The sequence below is a fragment of the Centruroides vittatus genome, unplaced genomic scaffold (assembly GCF_030686945.1).
Source record: "Centruroides vittatus isolate TY-2023 unplaced genomic scaffold, ASM3068694v2 contig_817, whole genome shotgun sequence".
NCBI lineage: Eukaryota > Metazoa > Arthropoda > Arachnida > Scorpiones > Buthidae > Centruroides > Centruroides vittatus.
The window spans coordinates 767,904-789,493 of record NW_027122532.1 but is presented as its reverse complement, the minus strand read 5'-3'; the positions used below and the strand labels follow the sequence as shown (position 1 = coordinate 789,493).

The 21,590-nt window shown below is 29.4% G+C and overlaps 1 protein-coding gene and 1 long non-coding RNA gene across 3 annotated transcripts in view; one reads left to right on the top strand and one right to left on the bottom strand.

The window, feature by feature from the left end:
• Positions 1–21,590, bottom strand: part of LOC136982235 (scavenger receptor class B member 1-like) — a 58,784-nt gene that overhangs the window by 15,826 nt on the left and 21,368 nt on the right. Inside the window, exons 2-5 of the mRNA XM_067278693.1 lie at positions 18,034–18,194; positions 10,651–10,792; positions 7,458–7,664; positions 726–820 (exon numbers count right to left, since the gene is read on the bottom strand). Of these exons, the coding sequence (XP_067134794.1) occupies positions 726–820; positions 7,458–7,664; positions 10,651–10,792; positions 18,034–18,194 (605 nt within the window). The remainder of the gene's footprint in view (positions 1–725; positions 821–7,457; positions 7,665–10,650; positions 10,793–18,033; positions 18,195–21,590) is intronic.
• The window catches only part of LOC136982245 (uncharacterized), a 72,843-nt gene that overhangs the window by 32,456 nt on the left and 18,797 nt on the right, over positions 1–21,590 (top strand). The window lies entirely within an intron of this gene.

Genomic DNA, 21,590 nt, shown 5'->3' with positions numbered 1-21,590 from the left:
CTCCATTGTGGATGTGTAGTAGAATCAGTATCCTGCATAGCCACACAATTTGTGATCACATTTTTAATTTGTATTTTGTTCTTATGTTTGAAAAATTTACAATTTACATATGGTTTTTTTGAAAGAATTAATTCATTTTAGTGTAAACATCACAGAGAGACTAAGGCACCATAAACTATGAATATACTCATGCAATGCTGGAAACATTTATCCAAATACAAGAGATCCTTTCTGCACTTGGATAAATGTTTAAGTGAATATCCTATATATTTTTTCTATAGTAGAAAACTATGACGGTAGTTCCTGTTTTGATAGGAATTTATCTGTGTAGGATTTTTTAAATGCATTTTCACCTATTTTGAACCAATGTTCTAGAATTCGATGGTCATGTTGTGGGTTGAACTTGATTATAGCTAGTTAAACTAGCTGAAAATATTTACTTACCTAAAATTGGATGCTGGATTATAAAGGCTTTATGATTTTAATGTTTTATTTCTTAATCCAACAGTAATTATGGTAATGAACTAATGAATATGTGCAACTACTGAGAAATGCAACGCTTAACAATAAAACACTTCACATTAACCAGCATTAAACTGTTTAATGCATGTTTTAATATATTTGTGGAGTGTTTTACTACAAATATTGGCATACTAAAATATGTTAAATAACTATTAAAAATAAAATTTATTTAAGAATATATAAATATAAAAAAATGAACATACTTGTCACCATTCCAATTATCTACAGATCCATAATTTTGAATTCCTTTTTCACCAGTAAAGATATTAAAAGTAAAATTTCCATCAGATTCATTTTTCTAAAGAAATTTTAAAATATTAATAATTTGCTCTGCGTTTTAAGTTATTAAATAGAATATTTTGATATCTAATATAAAAAAATCCTATTAAAAAGATTAATTTTAACTATTTAAGAAAAGGCTCTAAAAATCAGACAAATACATTAAGTTTTGCATCTGCTCACTCTATAGACACAGCTATAAAAATTACTATATCTTATTTTGATTAATATTTGTTTCTAATCTTTTAATTAATCTATCATTTAGTATTTCAATAATTTACTTAATCTATATTCTTGCATGTTATATTGAAGGGGTTGGATATTTCATATTAGCTGTGTTGTCTACCCAATAATTTTAAAAACATTCTGTAAAATTTTGCTTTCATTTGAACAAAGCATCTTCCTTAAATATGAGTTTTGTTTCTTTTCTTTTCTCTGTGTGGGCACTGAGAGGTTCTTTCTCTATAATCATCATTGGTTTGACCAGATTCACAATAGGGCAGTTAAATGTTGAAGGATGAGTACCAACATATTCTGGACAGACCCACCCATCTGTGAAAAGTTCCTGGGAGCTTTTGCCTGATCAGATTTGATTCCAGGGAAGACCATTCCCAGAGAGGTAGGCTGACACTTTAACCTATCGGCTATGTAGCCGAGGGGATTATGTGTTTAGAGAACTCTTAATCCTCAGATTTATCATTTGAAAAATGATGTTTGAAGATAAAGCTTAAAGCCTTAAAAAATATTTATATAATGTTAGTAAGTATGGTTACTTGTTTTTGAATTATTATATATCTTATGTAATTAGAGTATTCAGTCTTGTTTGTCTTTTTTTTACTTTTATCAATAACTTTATTAGTTCTGGAATTAATATTGCTACACTTCTGTTTCATTGGTAATAAGTCATTGACATTTTGCTCTTTATACAGATAAATATTGTTAGGAAAAAAACATACTATTGTTAAAGTAATCAACATTATTCCATTTCATTAATGTATTTACAGATCATAATATGTACAAATATGAAATATTTGTATATATAAAATGTCATACCAGTAGGAAATTTAATTTATTTTTTTTAATGGTGTGATTTCAAGTTTACAAAATTGTTTTCACTTGAGAGCAGTAGCTTTTTGAATATGATAATAATATAAGTACTTTATAATAGTTAAAATGCTATATTCGGTTCTGTTTTAATCAAATTATTTTTTTTCAGTTTGAAATGATTTTTCATCTGTTTTAGTGCGTAAATAGAACATTTTCATTAACAACTACATACAGATTAAAAATTATTATCTCAGCTGATATCTGTTATACAGGCTACAAGCATCCACAACTTCGGTAATCCATTCCTGAAAATCAGACGTTCTGTAAGAAAATATTAACTGGGAGCTATTTTCTATAATTTTAAATAGGAAAAATTACATAAACCAACATCTATAAACTTGATGTACGGTACATACATAATACACCAACAACTACTGGATTATATTGGACTATTATATCGCGATTATTATTTTAAAATTAATTACTAAATAATTTGTCAGTAGAGAGGAGTGTTAAAGGAAAAATTACCATCTATAAGACAAAATGCTAATAATTTTTAAGGAGTCAGTTTATTATTTGATAAAACATTTTTTTGAGATTACTTTATCACATTGTCAGATCCAAACTTAATAAAATTAAAAATTAAATGTAAAATCAAAGACCTACCATCAGTTAAATAACAAAAACTTTTAAAAGTTTTTTCTTATTAAACTGGTACTTATCCACAAAAATATTAAATGAGATGTTGTGCAGGATATGCCTATATTAGTATTTAAGAACTTGTCAGATACTTGTCTAATAAAAATAGCTCATTTGGCAGTTAATTTTGCATTGAGATCTAATATCAGCAATATTAACAAACTATTGTATGCTACTATTTATCATTTACATACTTCTACAGTATTATTCTGAAGAAGATTAGTAAATATAGCAACAATAAGGTTATTAGTACTTAAGGCAAATTTGTGAAAACAAACAATGAATAATATAAGTCAAGGAATATATCAGACTTGGCCCATAAACCACAAATAAACAATTTTTCCAGTCATTTTCAAAGGATATACAATAAATAAAATTAATTTGAATTTTTATGTTGCTTATCTTATTAATAATAAAATAATATATGTATGTATATATTAAGGTGACCAGATGTCCCGCTTCTGGCAGGACAGTCCTAATTTTTAATAATTTGTCTCGCATCCCGTGGCATTTTAAAAAAGTCCAGAGTTTTGGAAAAATTAAGTTTTTGTCAATTATGTGTCATAAACTTATGTCTTATGTTTAAGATTCATAAAGATCATTTTAATTCATAATTAAAACATCATCCACAATGGAAACATTTTTTGAGAATATTTTAAATGCTTTAGAGGTGAGTAAAAATTCTTGTGTGTTCTCTATTTACCCAATATAATGTATAGTTTTATAACATGATTTACAAATGATTTACTGAATACAATTAAAGATGAAGTAGCTGAGATGGTAAGTGTTGGAACAGGGCATGTGTCTACTGAGCAGGTGAGCAGCAGTAATAGCTTAGGATGGACAGATTATAGTTGACAGTTGTTAAACTATCATGTATAGTGAGACAATCTTATAATTGATGATTGAACTTTACTCATCAATCGCACACTGCGTTAAATAAACAGTTTGTGAAAAATTGTAATTACATCTGATAACGCACCGTTGTTGGTTTTTTGGTGAGAAGTTACTGTTTATTTAACGCGGTGTGCAATTGATGAGTAAAGTTTAGTAGCGATGCCGGCTACTCCGTATTATAGATCGCTCGTAAAGCTACTTAAAGCTAGGGCAAAGTTCGATTTTTTAAAAGAGTGTAAAGATATGGGAGTACTCCCGATGTCGTTTTATAGAATTCGACTCCCACCGGGAAGTGAGCCTCTCCTTAATAAAGTGAAGCAAATGTGCCTAAATAGGGCTATTCGTGCCACACGGAAAAGGGTCTATTCCATTCTAAAAGAGCTGGTAGACATCGAAACAGAATTATTCAGCAGGCATCCCAATGTGTTAGCACAAGAAAACGCCAAGCTGGTTCCGTATTATGATCGTATAAATGGTAAATGTAAAGAGCGGTACCACAAAAAGATCCAATGGATACTCAGATTCCAAACACCAAAACGTCGGGTACACCCTACCTTCCCGTTTGTCTTGTGGGATGATATCCAACTGCCGGAGTTTGTCGTTGAGGTTTTACAGTACGGTCCGAAGTTCGCACCACCACCGCCAACTGAGAACTTGGGCTTCGTCCCGGATTTAGAATTCCTACTGCAAGGCCTTCCGGATAGGACTAAAGAATACTACAGATGGATGGCAGTAAACAAGATTTTAAGAGCTAAAACCACGGTGGACTCAAAGCATTTACAAATGAAGTTAACACGAGCCAGCAGGTGGATGAAGAACAATGGGGTCACGCTAGTCAGGGCCGACAAGGCGAAAACTATGGTACTGATGAAACGGCATACTTATAACCAGTTATTAATGGAGTACATCAATGTTACCCAGTGTGAAAAGGTAGATACTAACACAGTAGAAAAGCTACATGCAAGGCTGAAGAGGTTCTCCAACACTAAATTGGCTAAGAGGTTGGCAATTAAGAACATTGTAATGGACTCGCCTGACACACCCAGGCTATTCGGTTTCGCCAAAACACATAAACAAGACCAACAGATTCGCCCGGTAGTTGATAAAGTGAGAGCACCAACACGTAAATTAGAGGAATTCACGCACTATCTGATCGCTCCACACTTAGAAGACTACCAGTTCACCGTAACCAATAGTCAATGCCTCATAGAGCTCCTCAAGCAGATTGACACCCCCCCGCAATTTATTACGGTGCTCGACTTTAAGTCATTATATCCGTCGATCCTTCTACCACCGGCATTTTGTGCCATCTGAGACCTACTATTAGAATAGTCGATGATGCTAACCTCCACCGGCAAATATTAGAGATGGCCCACCTGCTGTGCTACAACTCATTCTTTCAATTTAGAGGTACAGTCTACAAACAAGGAAGGGGTGTACCAATGGGGAGCCTGGTAGCAGGGGATTTGTGCGAGCTGGTAATACGGCAACTCGAAGAGAAAATCCTTCCTAACCACCTCCACAACGTACAGCTATATAAGAGATACGTGGATGACATACTCATCTTATGGAAGAGCAAGCCGGACATAGCGGCGTTCGTCGACTCATTTAATAACAACAGCTACGGCGTAACTCTGGGCCTGGAACAGGCGAATGACACGCATGTTCATTTTCTTGATGTTAGTATCATGGTTAAAGGAACCTCCATCCTCACAGAAGTGTACAGGAAACCGCTTGCAGACCAATTGTACATCCCCATAGGCTCCTGTGACCCCATACCATACAAACTAGCAGCATTCAACACCTTAGTGAAACGGGCGTACACCCATTCCTCAACAAGACACGCTCTGCAGAAAGAGATTAACACGTTACGCAGTATTGCTCAAAGCCATGGGTACTGCAACCTTATAAGTAAATTAACCAAAAAATGGGGGAATTACCAACTGTCAATGCAGCATGAGCAAGTAACAACAGAGCATAAAGACAGCATACCGCTCACCTACAATCCATATTTAAGGAAGCTATATTTGGAAGTTGCCAAGAAGAAACAAGTCAGCATCACCTATAAAAGATGCCCGAATATATATCAGATGCTACGGAATGCCAAAGATCCCCCCAATCAAGACAAGCTACCGGGGGTGTATGCCATCCCGCTGACAGACCACAGGTGTGACGAAGACTTATGGTACATCGGCTCCACTAAAAGATCGCTAGGAGCGAGAATTAAAGAACATAAAGCAGACATCCATCATCAAAGATGTACAACCGCTTTGGCACGTTACGCCACAGATCCTGATATACAGCCAAGGTTTGACGAGGCCAGGATTATCCACATCACACCCCTTATACACCGTTTGAGATGGATGGAGGCGGTACACATACATAAAACCGCCCGAGATAAAAAATGTATCAACGGCAAAGAGGAGTTATCGTTATCCGTCGCATGGCAAATGCTCATTTATGACGGATGACATTACAGGAAAGTTTTCACTTCCGCCCATGCGCAGCGGTGACGACAACCGCACGAGTAATATTTCGAATCTTGCGCACGGCTCTTTCGAAAATCTGTTCCATCGAACGTTTTTTGTATAAGTTGTCCGTTTTTTCACCTGATGAAGAACTTTTATGTTCGAAAACGTTTGTGAAAAATTGTAATTACATCTGATAACGCACCGTTGTTGGTTTTTTGGTGAGAAGTTACAATTGATGATTGATTCGCACAAGGCAAGGTCAAGTGATTTTTATATATCTTACTCTTTTGTCTGGAACTGTTACATGGTTGATGATCAGTGGTTTTCTTTCTTGAAGCTTCATACTATACAATTCATAGTTGTTCATGCTTTGTCTACAAAGATGAGGCAAAGTTCTTTATAGAAATTTGATTCATTTCATTTGCTTAAGGAGAGCGGTACAATAATTTTAAACTACATACTTTCTATGTAGTTACTACTGAAGATAAGTTAGTATTTCACACCCATTTATGTTAATTATTAATAAAGCATTAAAATATTTATTTATGAAAATTTTGATTTTTAAAACAAATTATACTTGAAATGGCAACTTCTATTTTTTTTTATAATGAATATTAATTTCTGTATTTTAGTAATAAGAAAATTGTTAAAAAGTATGCTTACTACATTGTACATTTAAGATACAGTATTTCATTTTCTATTTAAGTTTATTTGTTAAATAATTAAATTTGGTATCTACTTACAATAGTTTACCATATTTATCAATTTTACATTGTAAACTCAACGAATAACCTTTATAAACAGAACAAAAAACTTTTAATCACTAATGTTTTCAGCCATTTTTAATGACTTTTTTCAGGAAACAGACTTTTTGTGTTGCTTATACAGGTTATTTATTGAGTTTATCATCTTACATAACAGTATTTAATTATTTTTAAATTGTTTTCCTAAGTTTTCGGGAGAGCAGTTATTATTTCAAGCTTTACAGACAAGATGTGGTTATTATTTGAATAAAACTGGTATATTATAAAATTGAACAAATCAAATTTATTAATGTAAAAATTTTAATTTTATTACATAATACAGAATTTTCTAAAAAAAATTTGTAATCAATCATAAATACATAAAATAATTTTTAAAAAAGTTATTTTCTGCACTTTAAATATTATTCATTATGCAAAACTGTGTAAGTAGTTCACGAATATGCTTTTTATTTTAATAGTATAAACTTAAATTTCATTAGATTCTTTCTTCATAATAATTAATATATCATTATATGCATCTAAAGAATTTTATGTATTAAATATATATATACAGGGTGTCCCAAAAAGATGTACTCACTCTTTGATAGACAATTAATAATATGTTTTTTAAATTTAGTAATAGGTTTTAAATTAATGTATTTATTTATTTGTTTATTGATTTAACTTCTTAGGACTGTGTGTTTGTCAAGACACGTCTATTTACAAAAAAATATTTATATATTTGACAATCAAAGAGTGAGTACATCTTTTTGGGACACTCTGTATATATAAATCTTACCTTGTAAAACCACCCAAATTTTGTGAAAGGCACTAGTTGTGGAAACATTTCTTTCATAACAGCAAGAATTGTGTCATTATAACCATCAAATAATAATTCACGTGGCGTTTTTGAAATAAATACTGTACTATTTATATGATGAAAGAATTCACTCATGAAAGTGTTAACGACTGTGTTGTTCATTTTATGAGCTCCGACAGCAGCAGTCTAAATAAAAGTTAAAATATTATCTCTTAACTTTATGACTAATTTATGATAAGTCTTTGCCAGCAAAGCCATATTACAACTACTGACAAATGCAATGTTGAATAGCAAAAAACACTCCAAAAAATCTTAAAAATTGCATTAACCACTTTAATTCTAAGAATTTCGGCATTGTACCAATCTTCTAAATGAAAAACGCTTATAAATTGAATGACAGTTGCATTTGAATAGAAAAAAAGATTTTAAATATTCTGGAATAAACACTTTTTAATGTTAGTAGTTTGTAACCAGACCTTGTAAGTTACAAAAATAGAATATAAGTTTACAAATCAAATGCAACCATCATTCGAATAGTAAACTTCGCCCGAGGAAGGTCGGTAAAATACGGCCAAAAACGTTAAAAATTAAAGTGGTTAATGCAATTTTTACAGATTTTTGGGGTCTTTCTTACTTCATATTATTACTTAAGAATTTATTTTTAATTAAGTGAAAAAATTAAATTTTAAAATTTTAATACATAAATAAATAAATTTCATCAAAATATTAACATTTTTACATTAGAATATCATTATATTACGAAAAATGTTATTGTTATTTGAAAGGTTCAGATCTAAAGTGAATCAATTTCAAATTAAAATTTGTTTTATTACATTACTTGTTACCCTTGTTACCATTGTTTTTAGTGTTAAAGGACGCCGAATCCTCAAATAAAAGGTTGGCGTTCCGATCAATTTTAACTCTGTGTGTTAGTTTTTTATAACTTACCATCTGTCCTAATGAAGTTAATTCAAGCCATTATACTGTGATTCTCTGAGGTGTAAGATAGACTGGAAAATTTAATAATTTTTGTAAATAGTCATAATTCAAATTTAATTTATTACATGTGTTGTATTTAAGTTATTTGTAATATTTTTTGCATTTTATTTTCGGAAAGATGATGCATTATAAATTGCATTAAGTATACATAGTAACTACAAATGTATTTTGATTTATTTTTAAGATACAATAATAATCCCTAAATAACTCACTATCTCTAAATTAGTTTGCCTTGGTTCACTTTAGAATTTGAACCCTCCACATATAAGGTAGCTCAAAAGTCAGTAAATTATTGTAACTACTACATTGTTTTCTTTAAAAAGTACTTAATAAAATTGTTTAAAATATGATTCTTCTTGTTAAATATATAAATTAAATAATAACTTTTAACTAACTTTTGGCTATCCTGCGAAATATTAATATTATAATTTGTGTAACTTAACATAATAAGAAATGCTTCTTATAGTGTGGCTGTATGCCATGTATTTGTATACAATTTATATATTTTATTTTTTAGTTTTATTTCGCTTTACGTGCTTTTCTCCCCTTTCTTTTCTTTATTTATTATCTTCCCTCTTTGGAATGTCTCTGAAATTCCTTTCCTTATATGGCCATCGGATATCCCCTAAAACAAAGAAAGGGTGCGCAACCCCCGAGGGGACAAGTACGATACTAGAGGGCAGGAGGGTCGTGAACCTGGGACAGATGGAATTCGGACTCGAGAGAGAAAGGAGGGAGACCAGCTTCCGGTGCATTGTTGGCAGCGTGCAGAAGAAAAAAAGGTAGAGCTTCAGAGACTGACTAAGGATCTCTGTGATAGATTCAAGGAGTTAACGGTAAATTATCGAATCCGAACTGTCGACGAGTGATTGAACTGAAAGAAACAAAGGAAATACCCTCGTTCCTTTGCTACGGACATTACAAAGAAAAGGGCCGTTTTTCAAAGATCTCAAGAACCAACACTGGGTACCCCCTATCTAATTTCTTACTTTTCCTTCCTGTCCCCTATTCTCCTACTATAGTTTAATATTAGTCTTAGTTTTTATCTTTATTCGTATTTTTGATAGTTTAATATTAGCGTAAGATTAATTTTAATTATTTCTCTTTTGTCGAATAACATATATATTCGGGATTTTGTACGTACCACCTTGTTCTTTCATATGATTGTTTCCATCTGTTGGGATAGAAAATATTCTGGCATCCTAGAAAAGAACCTGTAGATATTTTTTTGCCGTAATTAAAGTTTCCACTTTGGTTTTTTTGTTACACATGTTTTTCTTTTGACAAAGAAAAAAGCATTTTTTTCACAATAGCTTAAAATTTATAATATTGGTGGTTAAATAGGAAAACCATTTCAAAGAAAAAGTATGTCTGTTATATATTAAATAAGTCTTTACATAGAATTGTTAGAATAGATAGGAAACTGATTAGTACACTAATAAAGAAAACTGTGAAGGATGTAAAAATCATAGTTTATTTCAACTATTTTTCTTTAAAATTATCAAAAATTGATAAATGCTAAAATAGATTTAAAATACTATTGGGAAAATAGACATGGTTCTACATTAATTTTAATTTCAACATATTCTCATATAAAGTGTCTTAGGTTTTACAAATTCATCTTAGTATTTACTAATTCAGGGGGCCCAAAACAGGCTTTGCCATGACATCTTTTGACATGTATTTTTTTGTTTGATCATATCAATAAATACTATTATTATTATTATTACAAAACATAGGATTATAAGATAACTGGGAAAAAAATCAGCTGTCTGAACTAAATAGGAACATATAATTCTATTTGTATTGAACAAAATTTAATATGAAATAATTTTGTAGAATTATGAATTTTATATTTCATCTATTTCTTCCAGAAAATTGATTTGGACTTTGAGCAATCCGGGGTTTGCACGGCCTCTTGGAATGAACTAAATTCAAACTACAAGGCACTACTGCACTGAATTATCACTAATATTATCCGTATATATGAGAAAAAAGTTATTAAAAAATGGAAAAATTATAAGATCAAAAGAATTACAATAGGAATTAAAAATTCGACTCATCAAAACCACACACTTATAATGTGTGATTTTGAATCATCCAAACATTTGAATTTATGTTTATGGAGATTTGTGTTGAAAACATTTAATATTAATATTGAATTTATACTTACAATCATTGGAACATTAACTGTAATGATATGGTCATCTAAAGAACCATTAGTCCTATCTGGTTGAAAATACCAAGTTTTTACTAATCTATAGGAAACTGTTCCATTTTCATTCCATGTTATATTTTCTTTTGTCCTTTTCTCCCTGTTATTTAAAATAAATTTATTAAATTAATTATAAAATAAATAAAATTGCTAAATTATTAATATTTATATTGCTTATTTAACCAAATTACTACTTTAAAAATTTCATTTATATTTTCTGTTCACTTCTATTTATATAAATGTAAATATTCAATTGTTGAATTTTACTGTAAATTTTCTGAAGATAAATTTTATTTTAAAAAAGATTCATTAATTTAAAGGAGATATTTAGGATACCATTAAAGGATTAGGATAAAGAAGTTTAAAGAATCAGAGATATTTAAGATAACATGTGTTTTTAGCTATTGGCAGTAGAAATATTATAGCAAGACCTACATACACTTCACTGAACTATTACTAAAGTACCATTCTACAAGATTTGTCACAAATCTCCAAATATGAGATTATCTCCTCTGTTATGTATTTCAAACCTACCAATCTGCTACATAAAGAAAAAGCTGGCACCAAATGAAAATTGCTAACACACAATAAAATTGGATCATACATTCCTCTATGCTTTTATTTCTGCTTATGCTAATGATTATACAACATAATAGATTTTTCACTTTAGCATTTCTAGATTAATTCATTAATTGAACATCTACTCATATAAAAAAATAACAACAAAAACAATGTTGTCCTTTTCAATCAAATGTTTGTTATATTAAAAATAATGAATGGTGTCTTGGATTGTAACTGGAACTCAATACTTTTGCTATCCAATAGACAGTGGTTTTACATAAAAATTTAGATCTAATAGAACCATGCAAAATTTCCATGTAAAACTAATGGAAAACTTTTTGGCAATTGTGTACTTTATTAACTATTATGTTACACATTAATCTTTGACTTAATAGCATATTATCACAGTAAACAATATTAACATAGTAAACTTGTTAAAGTATACTTTGTTATTTATTTTGTTATGTCTTTTTATAATTTTGCATTTAACATTTCAATTGTTACTATTTTTTAAAAATCCTTTCCCAAAAACTCATGTCTCTTTTCTTTTTATTTAATCCCCAAAAGGAAACTCTTTCCATGAATCATTATTGGAGAAAATGGTTTAAAACAGAGGTGTAGTTATAAATTAAAAAGTGCTAGGGAGCTAACCAATGTCCTGATTTTGAATTTCTATGGAGTTTTGTAAAGGCAAAGCACAACTTGGTGGTGTAATATCTTAAATGTGCCAACAATAATCTATATATTTGTGATCAGTGCAAAAAACTGTGCAAGAAGTATTTTCTTAGTTTTTTGGCTGAGGTACAGTACATAGCCAAAAGTCCACTATAGATATTTACAAAGCTTTGTCTTGCTTGAAAAATGTACAGGGTGCCACCTTGGTATGCCTGGCATGACAACAGCACTGTTTTAAAACTTTTTATTTTGTACATGTAGACATGTAATGAAACCTAAATTGAGCATATGAAATATCCCTTGAGTCACATGGCACAAAATAGTTTTATAACATCTTTATTATATGAGAGACCTACTATTATTATGCATAGCAGGAGAATAGTTCCAAACTTTTGTAATTGAGTATAATGTAATATTTTGCTCCTTTCTATAATTGTTATTTGTAACTGATCTATATACCCTTATTTTATTTTGTATTTTCATTTTTTTGAAGGGGAGATTACAAAAGAATCTTTCCCTATTCTCCTAACTAGTGTTTAAATTTAAAATTAAAATAAAAGTAAGTATTTGCGTGTCCAGAGGACCAATTCTGAGCTCTTCCGATAACTCAACAAAAGTTTTAAACAGACATTCAGTATGGCTCCTTAGTGAAAGGCAGTTAACAAACCTTAGACAAATTGCTATCCTCTGTTCCATGTTAAGTAGTTTCATTATGGGTAATTGGTTGAAATGCATCTGGGTTCCATGTAATCGATAGCTGTTACACTTTAATCAATTACATTATAGTTAACATTGGCTTTTTGTCACTTGATTGCAATCTGCTGTTTACCAAGCAAAGCACATTCTTTTAGTATCATCATGAATTAGCATTAGCCAAATCTTTTTTGTGTTAAAATGTCATCAAAGAAGGGATAACACAACCAGCAACTGCAAGTTGTCAGTTTAAGATATTAGTTAAAATACTTTGACTCTAGCTTTTCTCATAATGCATAAATGTAATAGTAATGACTTCATAAGATGATAAAGTTCTTTAAAGCACGTATCATTCAGCCGAAAAGCATTATCTCAAAGACAAAACTGAGATTTACGTCGAATGCTAATTTTTTCTCTCTCCCAATTGCTCGAGAAGTAATAGCATCCTTATAACTAAAGTTGCCATGTTCTTTTTATTTTTGTTATGTTCCTAATGGAACCTCGAGAATGATCGATAAGAAAAGCTTAGTTACTGCACATGGCTGTCAGAACCAAAAACGAAACATACCGCACAGAATAGCATTTTCACAGTTGATTAAATGCCAATCACATGGTTCTGACAGCAATTGGTTTTTATTGTATTCATTAGTTTAACAATACAACTCAGAATAGGTCCCCAGCTTCCTTAGACTATGTGATTTTAAGAATGGTGATCATTTGTCTGTCCACAGATTCACCAGGACAGGAGTGGGCTAAAATTTGCAAAATATTGGACTACATGGTTTGTGAACATTTCCATACACTGGAAGTAATAATTTAATGTATAGATAAAATACAAAGACAATTTTAAAACACAAATTAAATATTACCTAAATGAAATTTTCATTTGCTAATTATGTTGGAAAAATTTATTGATTTAAACTGCCATATTTCTTAATGCTTTTAATGAATAATTGATTTCCACCATAAATTAATAGCAATGCTATCTTTTAATAAGAAAAGTAAAAAGAAATCTAATATTTGTTAATTCTAAATAAAGTTTTTAAAATTAAAAAAAAAAAAAAAAAAGGTGTAGGATGTTCCTTTAAGAGATTTAAGCTACAATTAAAAATTTAAATAAATTGGATAAATTAAATCTCCAAATTCAGCCAAATTAAATTTATTTAATTAATTAAGTTGAGTTTGAAAGACTTAAAAAGCTTTTAAGAAACATAATTTAATCAAATTAGTTTTAGAAATTACAAAAATGATTAAGTCAAGTCAGTTTTAATTAATTAATTAATGAAATTTTATGAGCCAAAATGCCAAAAACAAGACTATTTTTTGTTAGTTGAAGAATAAATATGTCTTAAAAATTGGAATTTCTTGGATAAAATCACAAAACACACCTTTTGTACTTTTCCGGCAATACCTTTAATCTCAGAACAAACATTTCTGACCCTATTTACAGGCCAATTTCAGGTTAGAAAGTTATTGCTGAAAAGGTACAAAAGATGATTTGTGACTTTATGCAGAAATTAAAAGAGCAAGTTTCATCAGAATGAGCAATATTAACATAATGTAATAACATAAGTATTATTTATTAAATATAAAATATTTTTAATTTTATATGTGTGCTTTGCAACCATAAATATATTTAAAAAATTCAGTAAAATTAACACCTCAATTAATTAATGTTTCTCTAACAATAACTATGTACTAATAAATGCCTTTAACCTGAAGGTGACAATTTAAAAATCGTCAAAAATGTTTGTTTTTTCATTATTTTTAGTAAGTACAATTTGTGCTGGATATTTCTGGTATATTTACATGTGATGGACTTAATATTTCTCTTTCTGTAGTTCTTTAATATGTTGTCAACATAAAAATTTTCAGTGTGTGTTATAAAACTTTAAAAGATAAAGGTAAAGATGTCACCTCTATACATTAGAATTGACATCTGAATTGATTTTTGTCAGATTGGAAAACAACAATTCAAAATATGTTATTTTTAAATTCCTATTTTTGTCAATACATGAATCATTAATAAGTATAATCATACAATAATATGATCTGAAAAGCAAAACATATTTAAAAGCTGATTATTTTTAGTCATAAATAAGCAAGATTAGATAATGGTCCAGATAGAGTAATTTGGTAAATGCATCTGCACAATAACGCTGAGCCACACTGATTAGTCAAAATGGCTTAAGTATTCTTAGACAGAAATAACTAGAACTGGTTTCTACATATTTACCTGATACTACTAAAGCAAGATAGACAAGAAAAAACTATCGCCAGTAGTTTTTGTCTGAATGAGATGATAATATTATTTGTATTATCTCAAAGTGGTCAGTAGAGAGAAGTAAGCAAGAGAGAAATTTTTGGGTTATCTGTAACTAATGAAAACTTAGGTAATCTTCACTCTGCCTCACTGGCAGAAACTTTCAAATTCCAGAACTGAGGATGCACTTACCCCACTAACCTTATAGCATATATATCACTTAATCATCTAGCAGGATTAGTTGGAAGTTCAATTTGGAAACAGATACAAAGTTTGTTAAATTCTTCACATAAGTCTTTTATTTCAATGCTCTTTCATATTAAAATTATGTAATGTTTTCTAGCATCAGTTAAAAGAAGTTTTTCAGTTTCACAATACATTTTTTGTGAGCTGATTTAGACATAATAGATAAAACATAGGAAGATGATTATTCCCTCTGTTTCAGACAAATTTAAGATCAGCTTATTTAGTGTAAGTTAATCCAAATAATCCTTTATCTTTAATGATCTTAAGACTGACTAAATATACTTTAAATATACTTTTTTTTTGTTTGTTTAATCAGTGTGGCCTCACTCTAAGCAATAAGTTGCAAATTACTCCTATTCCATGTCAATCTTTTCTTCTAGGATTTTCTAAATTAATTATCTTTACACAAAATGACATCTTAATTGTCATCTTTAATTCCAAATTCTATAACTTAATTAATCAAAAATAAGTTTAATTATAGACTGAAAATAGTCTCATTTTTAGATATTTTGGTTAATAACAAAATAATAATAATAGAATTTATACTCCATTTTGCATCAAAATAAATTTAATTTACATAATTTAATCTGGAAGACAATAATTCTCCATGCAACAAATATGTCATAAACTATAACTTTATCAAGGTATCATTACTAACTATATATAGTTTATCATTAAAATATTAAGTAGGAATACTGTATAATTTAAAGCAATTGTACTGTTAGACTACAGAAAAAATATCTGCATAAAAATTAAAGTCAGCATCGAAATAATGATGACACAGAAGTTTAAGTTGTATAAAGTAAATATTTGATTTTATTCTATTTCCAAATTATATAATGTCAAACCTGACCTGTTCATTATAAGCAGCATGTAAATATGAAATTCAAATATAAACTATTTCTAAAATTAAATTTTTTCTTCTCTCATTAAAAAATTGTTTAATAAATAAACAAATGTATATTTGACATTGCCACATTTTGAAAGCTTCAAAGTAGGACATAAAGGTCAAAAACATAAATAAAATGCATGGTTGTTTACAAAATTTAATCTCATTACAATAAATCTGCACTGTCCATATACTTTTGTTGGTGTATAGACAAATATAGCAGATGTACACAGTATGACACAGTATAGACCTTTATATGACCATATATCTTTATTTTATGACCATATATCAGGGACAGTTAATTCAAATGATTGTGTAGATTATATATTTGCATTTTTTGATTTTAAAGTCCTAACTGTAAAAGTAGGACTTTGGGCATATATGTAGGACATAGGACACATATGTGCAATTGTAAAGACTTTCATAGAACAGTCTTGAGCAATTCTATCCATACCATACATAGATTTATTTAAAAGAAAATACTTTCACATATATTTTATACAATGTTTATAATGTGTAAAATAGGCTGGAAAAAGCTGATAAATTTTATTTATCTAATTCTGCATTGGAGGTTGTGCTATCTTATAAATATTTACATACTTTATTTTTCTCCACAGGACTCATTTCTCTTCACTTGGGGTCCATCCTTTGTTGATGGGTTGGAGAAGACTCAATTGAGGTTCATTAAACTGATTTTCCATCTTAATTGCTGAACAATTAAGATGGAAAATCAGTTCCTGGACCTGTTTTGAGATTAGAATTGGATAGACCATCATTGACTATAGGTTTAGCCATGATTATTTTTTATTATTGTTTTAAGTTTAGAGTTGCCAGAATTCAACTTTAAGAAGTTGGTTTATAACAAGTTAAAATTAATAAGCACTAATTTTTTGGTCATAACTTGGTCTTCCTTAGATGAGTGCTTATTGTCTGATTTGGGATTTTCATCTGCTTTTTATGCTTAGTTTCTTGATAAAAGGCATTTTTTAGCTGAACTTCTTCAGTCTTTAAGAGAGAAATATTGGACTCAAGATAGTCTCTATATAGATCAGGAGCATATTTTCTTGAAAACTTCCCAATCCTTTCTATGAACATCTCACAGTTCTGTTATCAAAGATCATATTCCTGATAGTCTAGTTAGGTTTTAATAAATTTACTGTTTTTTTTAATGGTTGCAGACTTGATATATTGGCCTATTCTAATTGTCCTTTTTGTAACTTAAAAATGTTAAAAATCATCTGTTTGTATCTTGTGAATTTATTGAAAATTTAATATTGAATATTTAAAGGCTACTTTTTTGTCAATTAACTTTACTATGATTTATTTCCATGATGAAAATTTAAAGTTTATAATGTTATTTAAACATTTGGTAACAAAACATTTATAAAAATATATTATTTATTGAAAACGTTAAAATAGTTTTACTAATTCCAATATATATAATTGTTACCTGTGTAATAAGAAATATTAAGTTATATTGTAAATAATGTTTGTTGTTTTTGTTTTTTACTGTCTTTGTAAAGCTGGAAGCCATATCAAATAAATTACGATTTGATTTGATTTAATTAATTAAAATAACAGATTGATCATCACTAATCAGGCATCATTGGGAACTGTAGGGTAACAGATTAATGATTTACCAGATCACAGAGTTGTTAGGATAGAATACACTTAACCTAACAACTAACCACTTCATATCCTGTAAATCAGTACAATGTGGTTAATAAAGAAAAAAGAAGCATTAAATGAAAATCCTTGTCAAATTATCATAGAAGTATTATGGTGTATCACACTTAATGAGATACTATTGCATAAAAAAGATAATTAATTACCATATATCTGGCAACTTAAGCACTACCAAACAATAGCAGCAACTAGCAAATTTGAAATTATGTTATCCCAAATTATTGTCGGATTATTGATGGAACTGCATTATTGATCGATGGATTAGCAGTGGTTGATCCGTATCATAAAAAAATATCATAAACTTTATTTGATCTAAAAAAATTTTTACCTGAATGAAAATGGTCCAACTTCTTCAACAATTGGTTTACTAATATTAGCTTCTACATCTTCAGGATTAGTAATATTAAACAAGTATATTTCCAAATAAATAGGTAATGATGGTTCTTTCCACTGTTCATACATCTCAGACTCTTCAGATAATATTAATCTCTAAAATAAAAATTAAAAATTTTTCTTTAATTTAATGTAACTGCAAAAGATTTTTGTTTTATATAAAAGAAATAAAGAATGTCTTTTTTCACAGTTTTTTTTTTTATTGAGGATTAGTGAATGCATAACCACATCCATGTATGGCCAACATTAAAGTCATGATTTATCCAATTTTAAACTCCATAATCATACAAGACAGTTAATTGAAGAGATTGTATGGCTCTGAAATCAGAGGTATAGACACTGAAAAAATCCAATACTTAGTGATTGGCCCAGTCGCAGTTCGGTGAATTCTTGCATCTTATTGTAAGGATAGAAGTTGTCTTTGTATAAAATTCTTCTCACACTCTGATCAGACATTTCTTTAAGGGGAACACGTGTAACAGATGAATGTCATGGAAAATTAGTAACAGCCTGTCTTATTGCTTTAATATTTTATGATGTTCAAATGTTATAAAGTCTACCAGTCAAAGCTGAACCTGTGTGTCTGAAATTTCTAATCCATAACAATGTGGTTTTCCTATCAGGAACCTTTTCATTTCAATAGAGCCTAAAATGTATACAAAATAATTGCTGTGTTGCAATGACACAGCCACCATTTTTGTAAAAGGTCTCAATAATAAAAGAAAGAAATAATTAATTTTTTACACCAGATTCTTATCAGATAAAAGTTTAAGAACACTGTCTATTGGCATTAATGAGGTTTTGATGAGTAAAATACAAAATAAATATAAAAATTTTGTACTTATTTTGTCTTTTACTCATCAAAACCTTATTAATGCTGATAGACAGTGCTCTTAAACTTTTATCAGTAACAAGTGCATGACGCTTTCCATTCCATGCCATGATGACAACTGAATGGTATGCTACTCAAAGACAACTCCATTCTTATAACTTTTTTTAGTATCTCAGTACATTGTTGACAGTCATGGTTGAAGAAATAAAATGGTAAACATTGCTATTTCTGATTGTATAGTAAAAGTTTCAATAGAATCTATAATGCCTTTCTCATTTATTTTTCAGAACTGGGAGATTATTCTGCTAAGTTAAAATTGTAAATTGTAAATATCACAATTTTGTAATCAAGAGTGATTTACTAAACACCATATAAAGAATGTAAGACCATCACATGTCAAAAATTTTGAAAAATAAACAAACAAATTCATTAAAAGTTTTTAAAATTTATACAATATTTGTTGTTTAAAAATAATTTAATTGTTAAATTACTACGATAACTTTTTACTGAGAGGTTTTGATTTGAATCAGAATAGATTCTTTCCTTCCTTTCATAAGGATAAAATCAAAATTTAATGATAAAGTTATATTAAAATTATATGTTATTAGTTTATAGTTATATAAATATGTATTATATAGTTATTAGTTGGAGGCAGGAAATTCAGACAATAGGAAATTTGATTGCTACACACAAAGCACTAGTTTTTTGTTGACTATGAACACAATATAGTGCTTACGACGATCACTTGGCTTTTCTTCTCCCTGTTATTTAGTTGAAGTTTCTCAAGCATTGCACGATAAACAGTTGTAACATTGATCAAAATAACATAAAAATTTTACATAAAGAACCTAAAGCATATTAATAGGAAGCTTAAAGAAAGTGTGGAAATTTTTAAGAGTCAGAACAGCATTAATAAATATCCAGGTGTTAAGATAAATGGAAATTGGTTTAAAATATTATAGAACATATTATAAGAATTAATATACACTAAAATCTTCATTCATAGTCACGAAAATCCAACTCCGCATCAGTTAACCTCGGACACGGAAGAATATGCTAACGAGCACGACAGTTGAAGTGCCGTGAAGCAACAGTCTGATTTTAGTCGAAGTTTTAAAGTCGGAAGCTTTAAAGTTAAAAAGTTTTTAAAACCAACGTTTTTAACATTAGTTGTAAAATGCCATTGCCTGAAATATTGGTTGTTAAGTGTCATCGTCCTAATATTTAGTTGACTGAAGAGGGACATATTAGGCCCGAAACGAGCTACATACGCACGTAATGCTTGTCTCAACTAAATAACAGGGAGAAGAAAAGCCAAGTGATCGTCGTAAGCACTATATTGTGTTCATAGTCAACAGGAATGAAGCACGACACGGTTTCAAGTCATTAATTTAACACAAAGCACTAGTTCATGACTCAAAGAATGCAAGAAATTTTTTCTATTCAGCTTTTAAGTCCTTCATTCTCTTTCAAGTAAATATGTAAAAGAGATCTCGGAAAAGTAAATGTGATTAAGATATGGTCATATAATTCTCTCTTTTCACACTAATGTCTGTAAATAAATGGAATCATACTCTTTTATCCCTGCATCACCAAATTCCTATCACTGTTTGCCAGTCTTAGTTGTAAAATTGAAATTATTTTATTTTTTACATAAATTGTTTTATATTTAGTGAATTATATGCTGTTTGCTAGTTAAAGAATTGATTTACAGGATTAGTTTAATTAAATATGTTAAGATTTACAAAAAAAGCAATACTTTAGTGCTACAAACATACAAGAATCAAGTTTAATAGTGCAGGAAACAGTACAATACAAATATGAAATTGTGAAGAAAAAGTTTAGTGAAAAATGACAAATTAATTAAATTAAATTAATTGTAAAATATACTGAAATATAATAAAAATATTGATTAACTTATTCTTTAATAATAGAGGACTAATTCCATAGAACGATTCCATATTTACTATCTACGCAGATTATTTCAGTTAGAACAGACAATACCCGGATATGCACTACGTCATGAAACCAATCGTATATGGTCCTTCCCGTTCATATTAAAACGAATCATTAAATTTTATTACAGACTCAAATTCAATAGTGACAACAATTTGATTGCTCTATATCATGAAAACATCAAGCAAAGTAAACTTCAAAAAAATAAACAGCTATGGCATAACAAATTAAAAACTATCTTCAACTCTTTTGGAGTATCAGAACTACTATTTCAAGATAACATTCAAGATTGGAAAACAGGCTACTCACTACTTTTAAACTCAGCTATGGCACAATCCATAAACAAAGATCAGTTCTCATTACATAGCAGTAAATATCATCCGTGGTACTTAGATATATTTAAAATACCATCAGTTCAATCATATATGTTGTATTCGGTAAACTTGAATGTAAAACGCTTTATAGCACAACTTCGTTTAAATAAATATTCGCTGTATGTTAACAACACTTACATAAGCTTATCAACAAAATGTTTCTTATGTAACTCCGATGATTCAACACCTTATCATTTAATATTAAAATGTCCAAAATTAAATGATATTCGTGAACACTATGACATAACTCGAACTTATAAATGCAACTCGCTAATAGAATTGTTAAAAAACTTCAACAAAATGGGTAAAAAAGACTTATATAAAATTTAT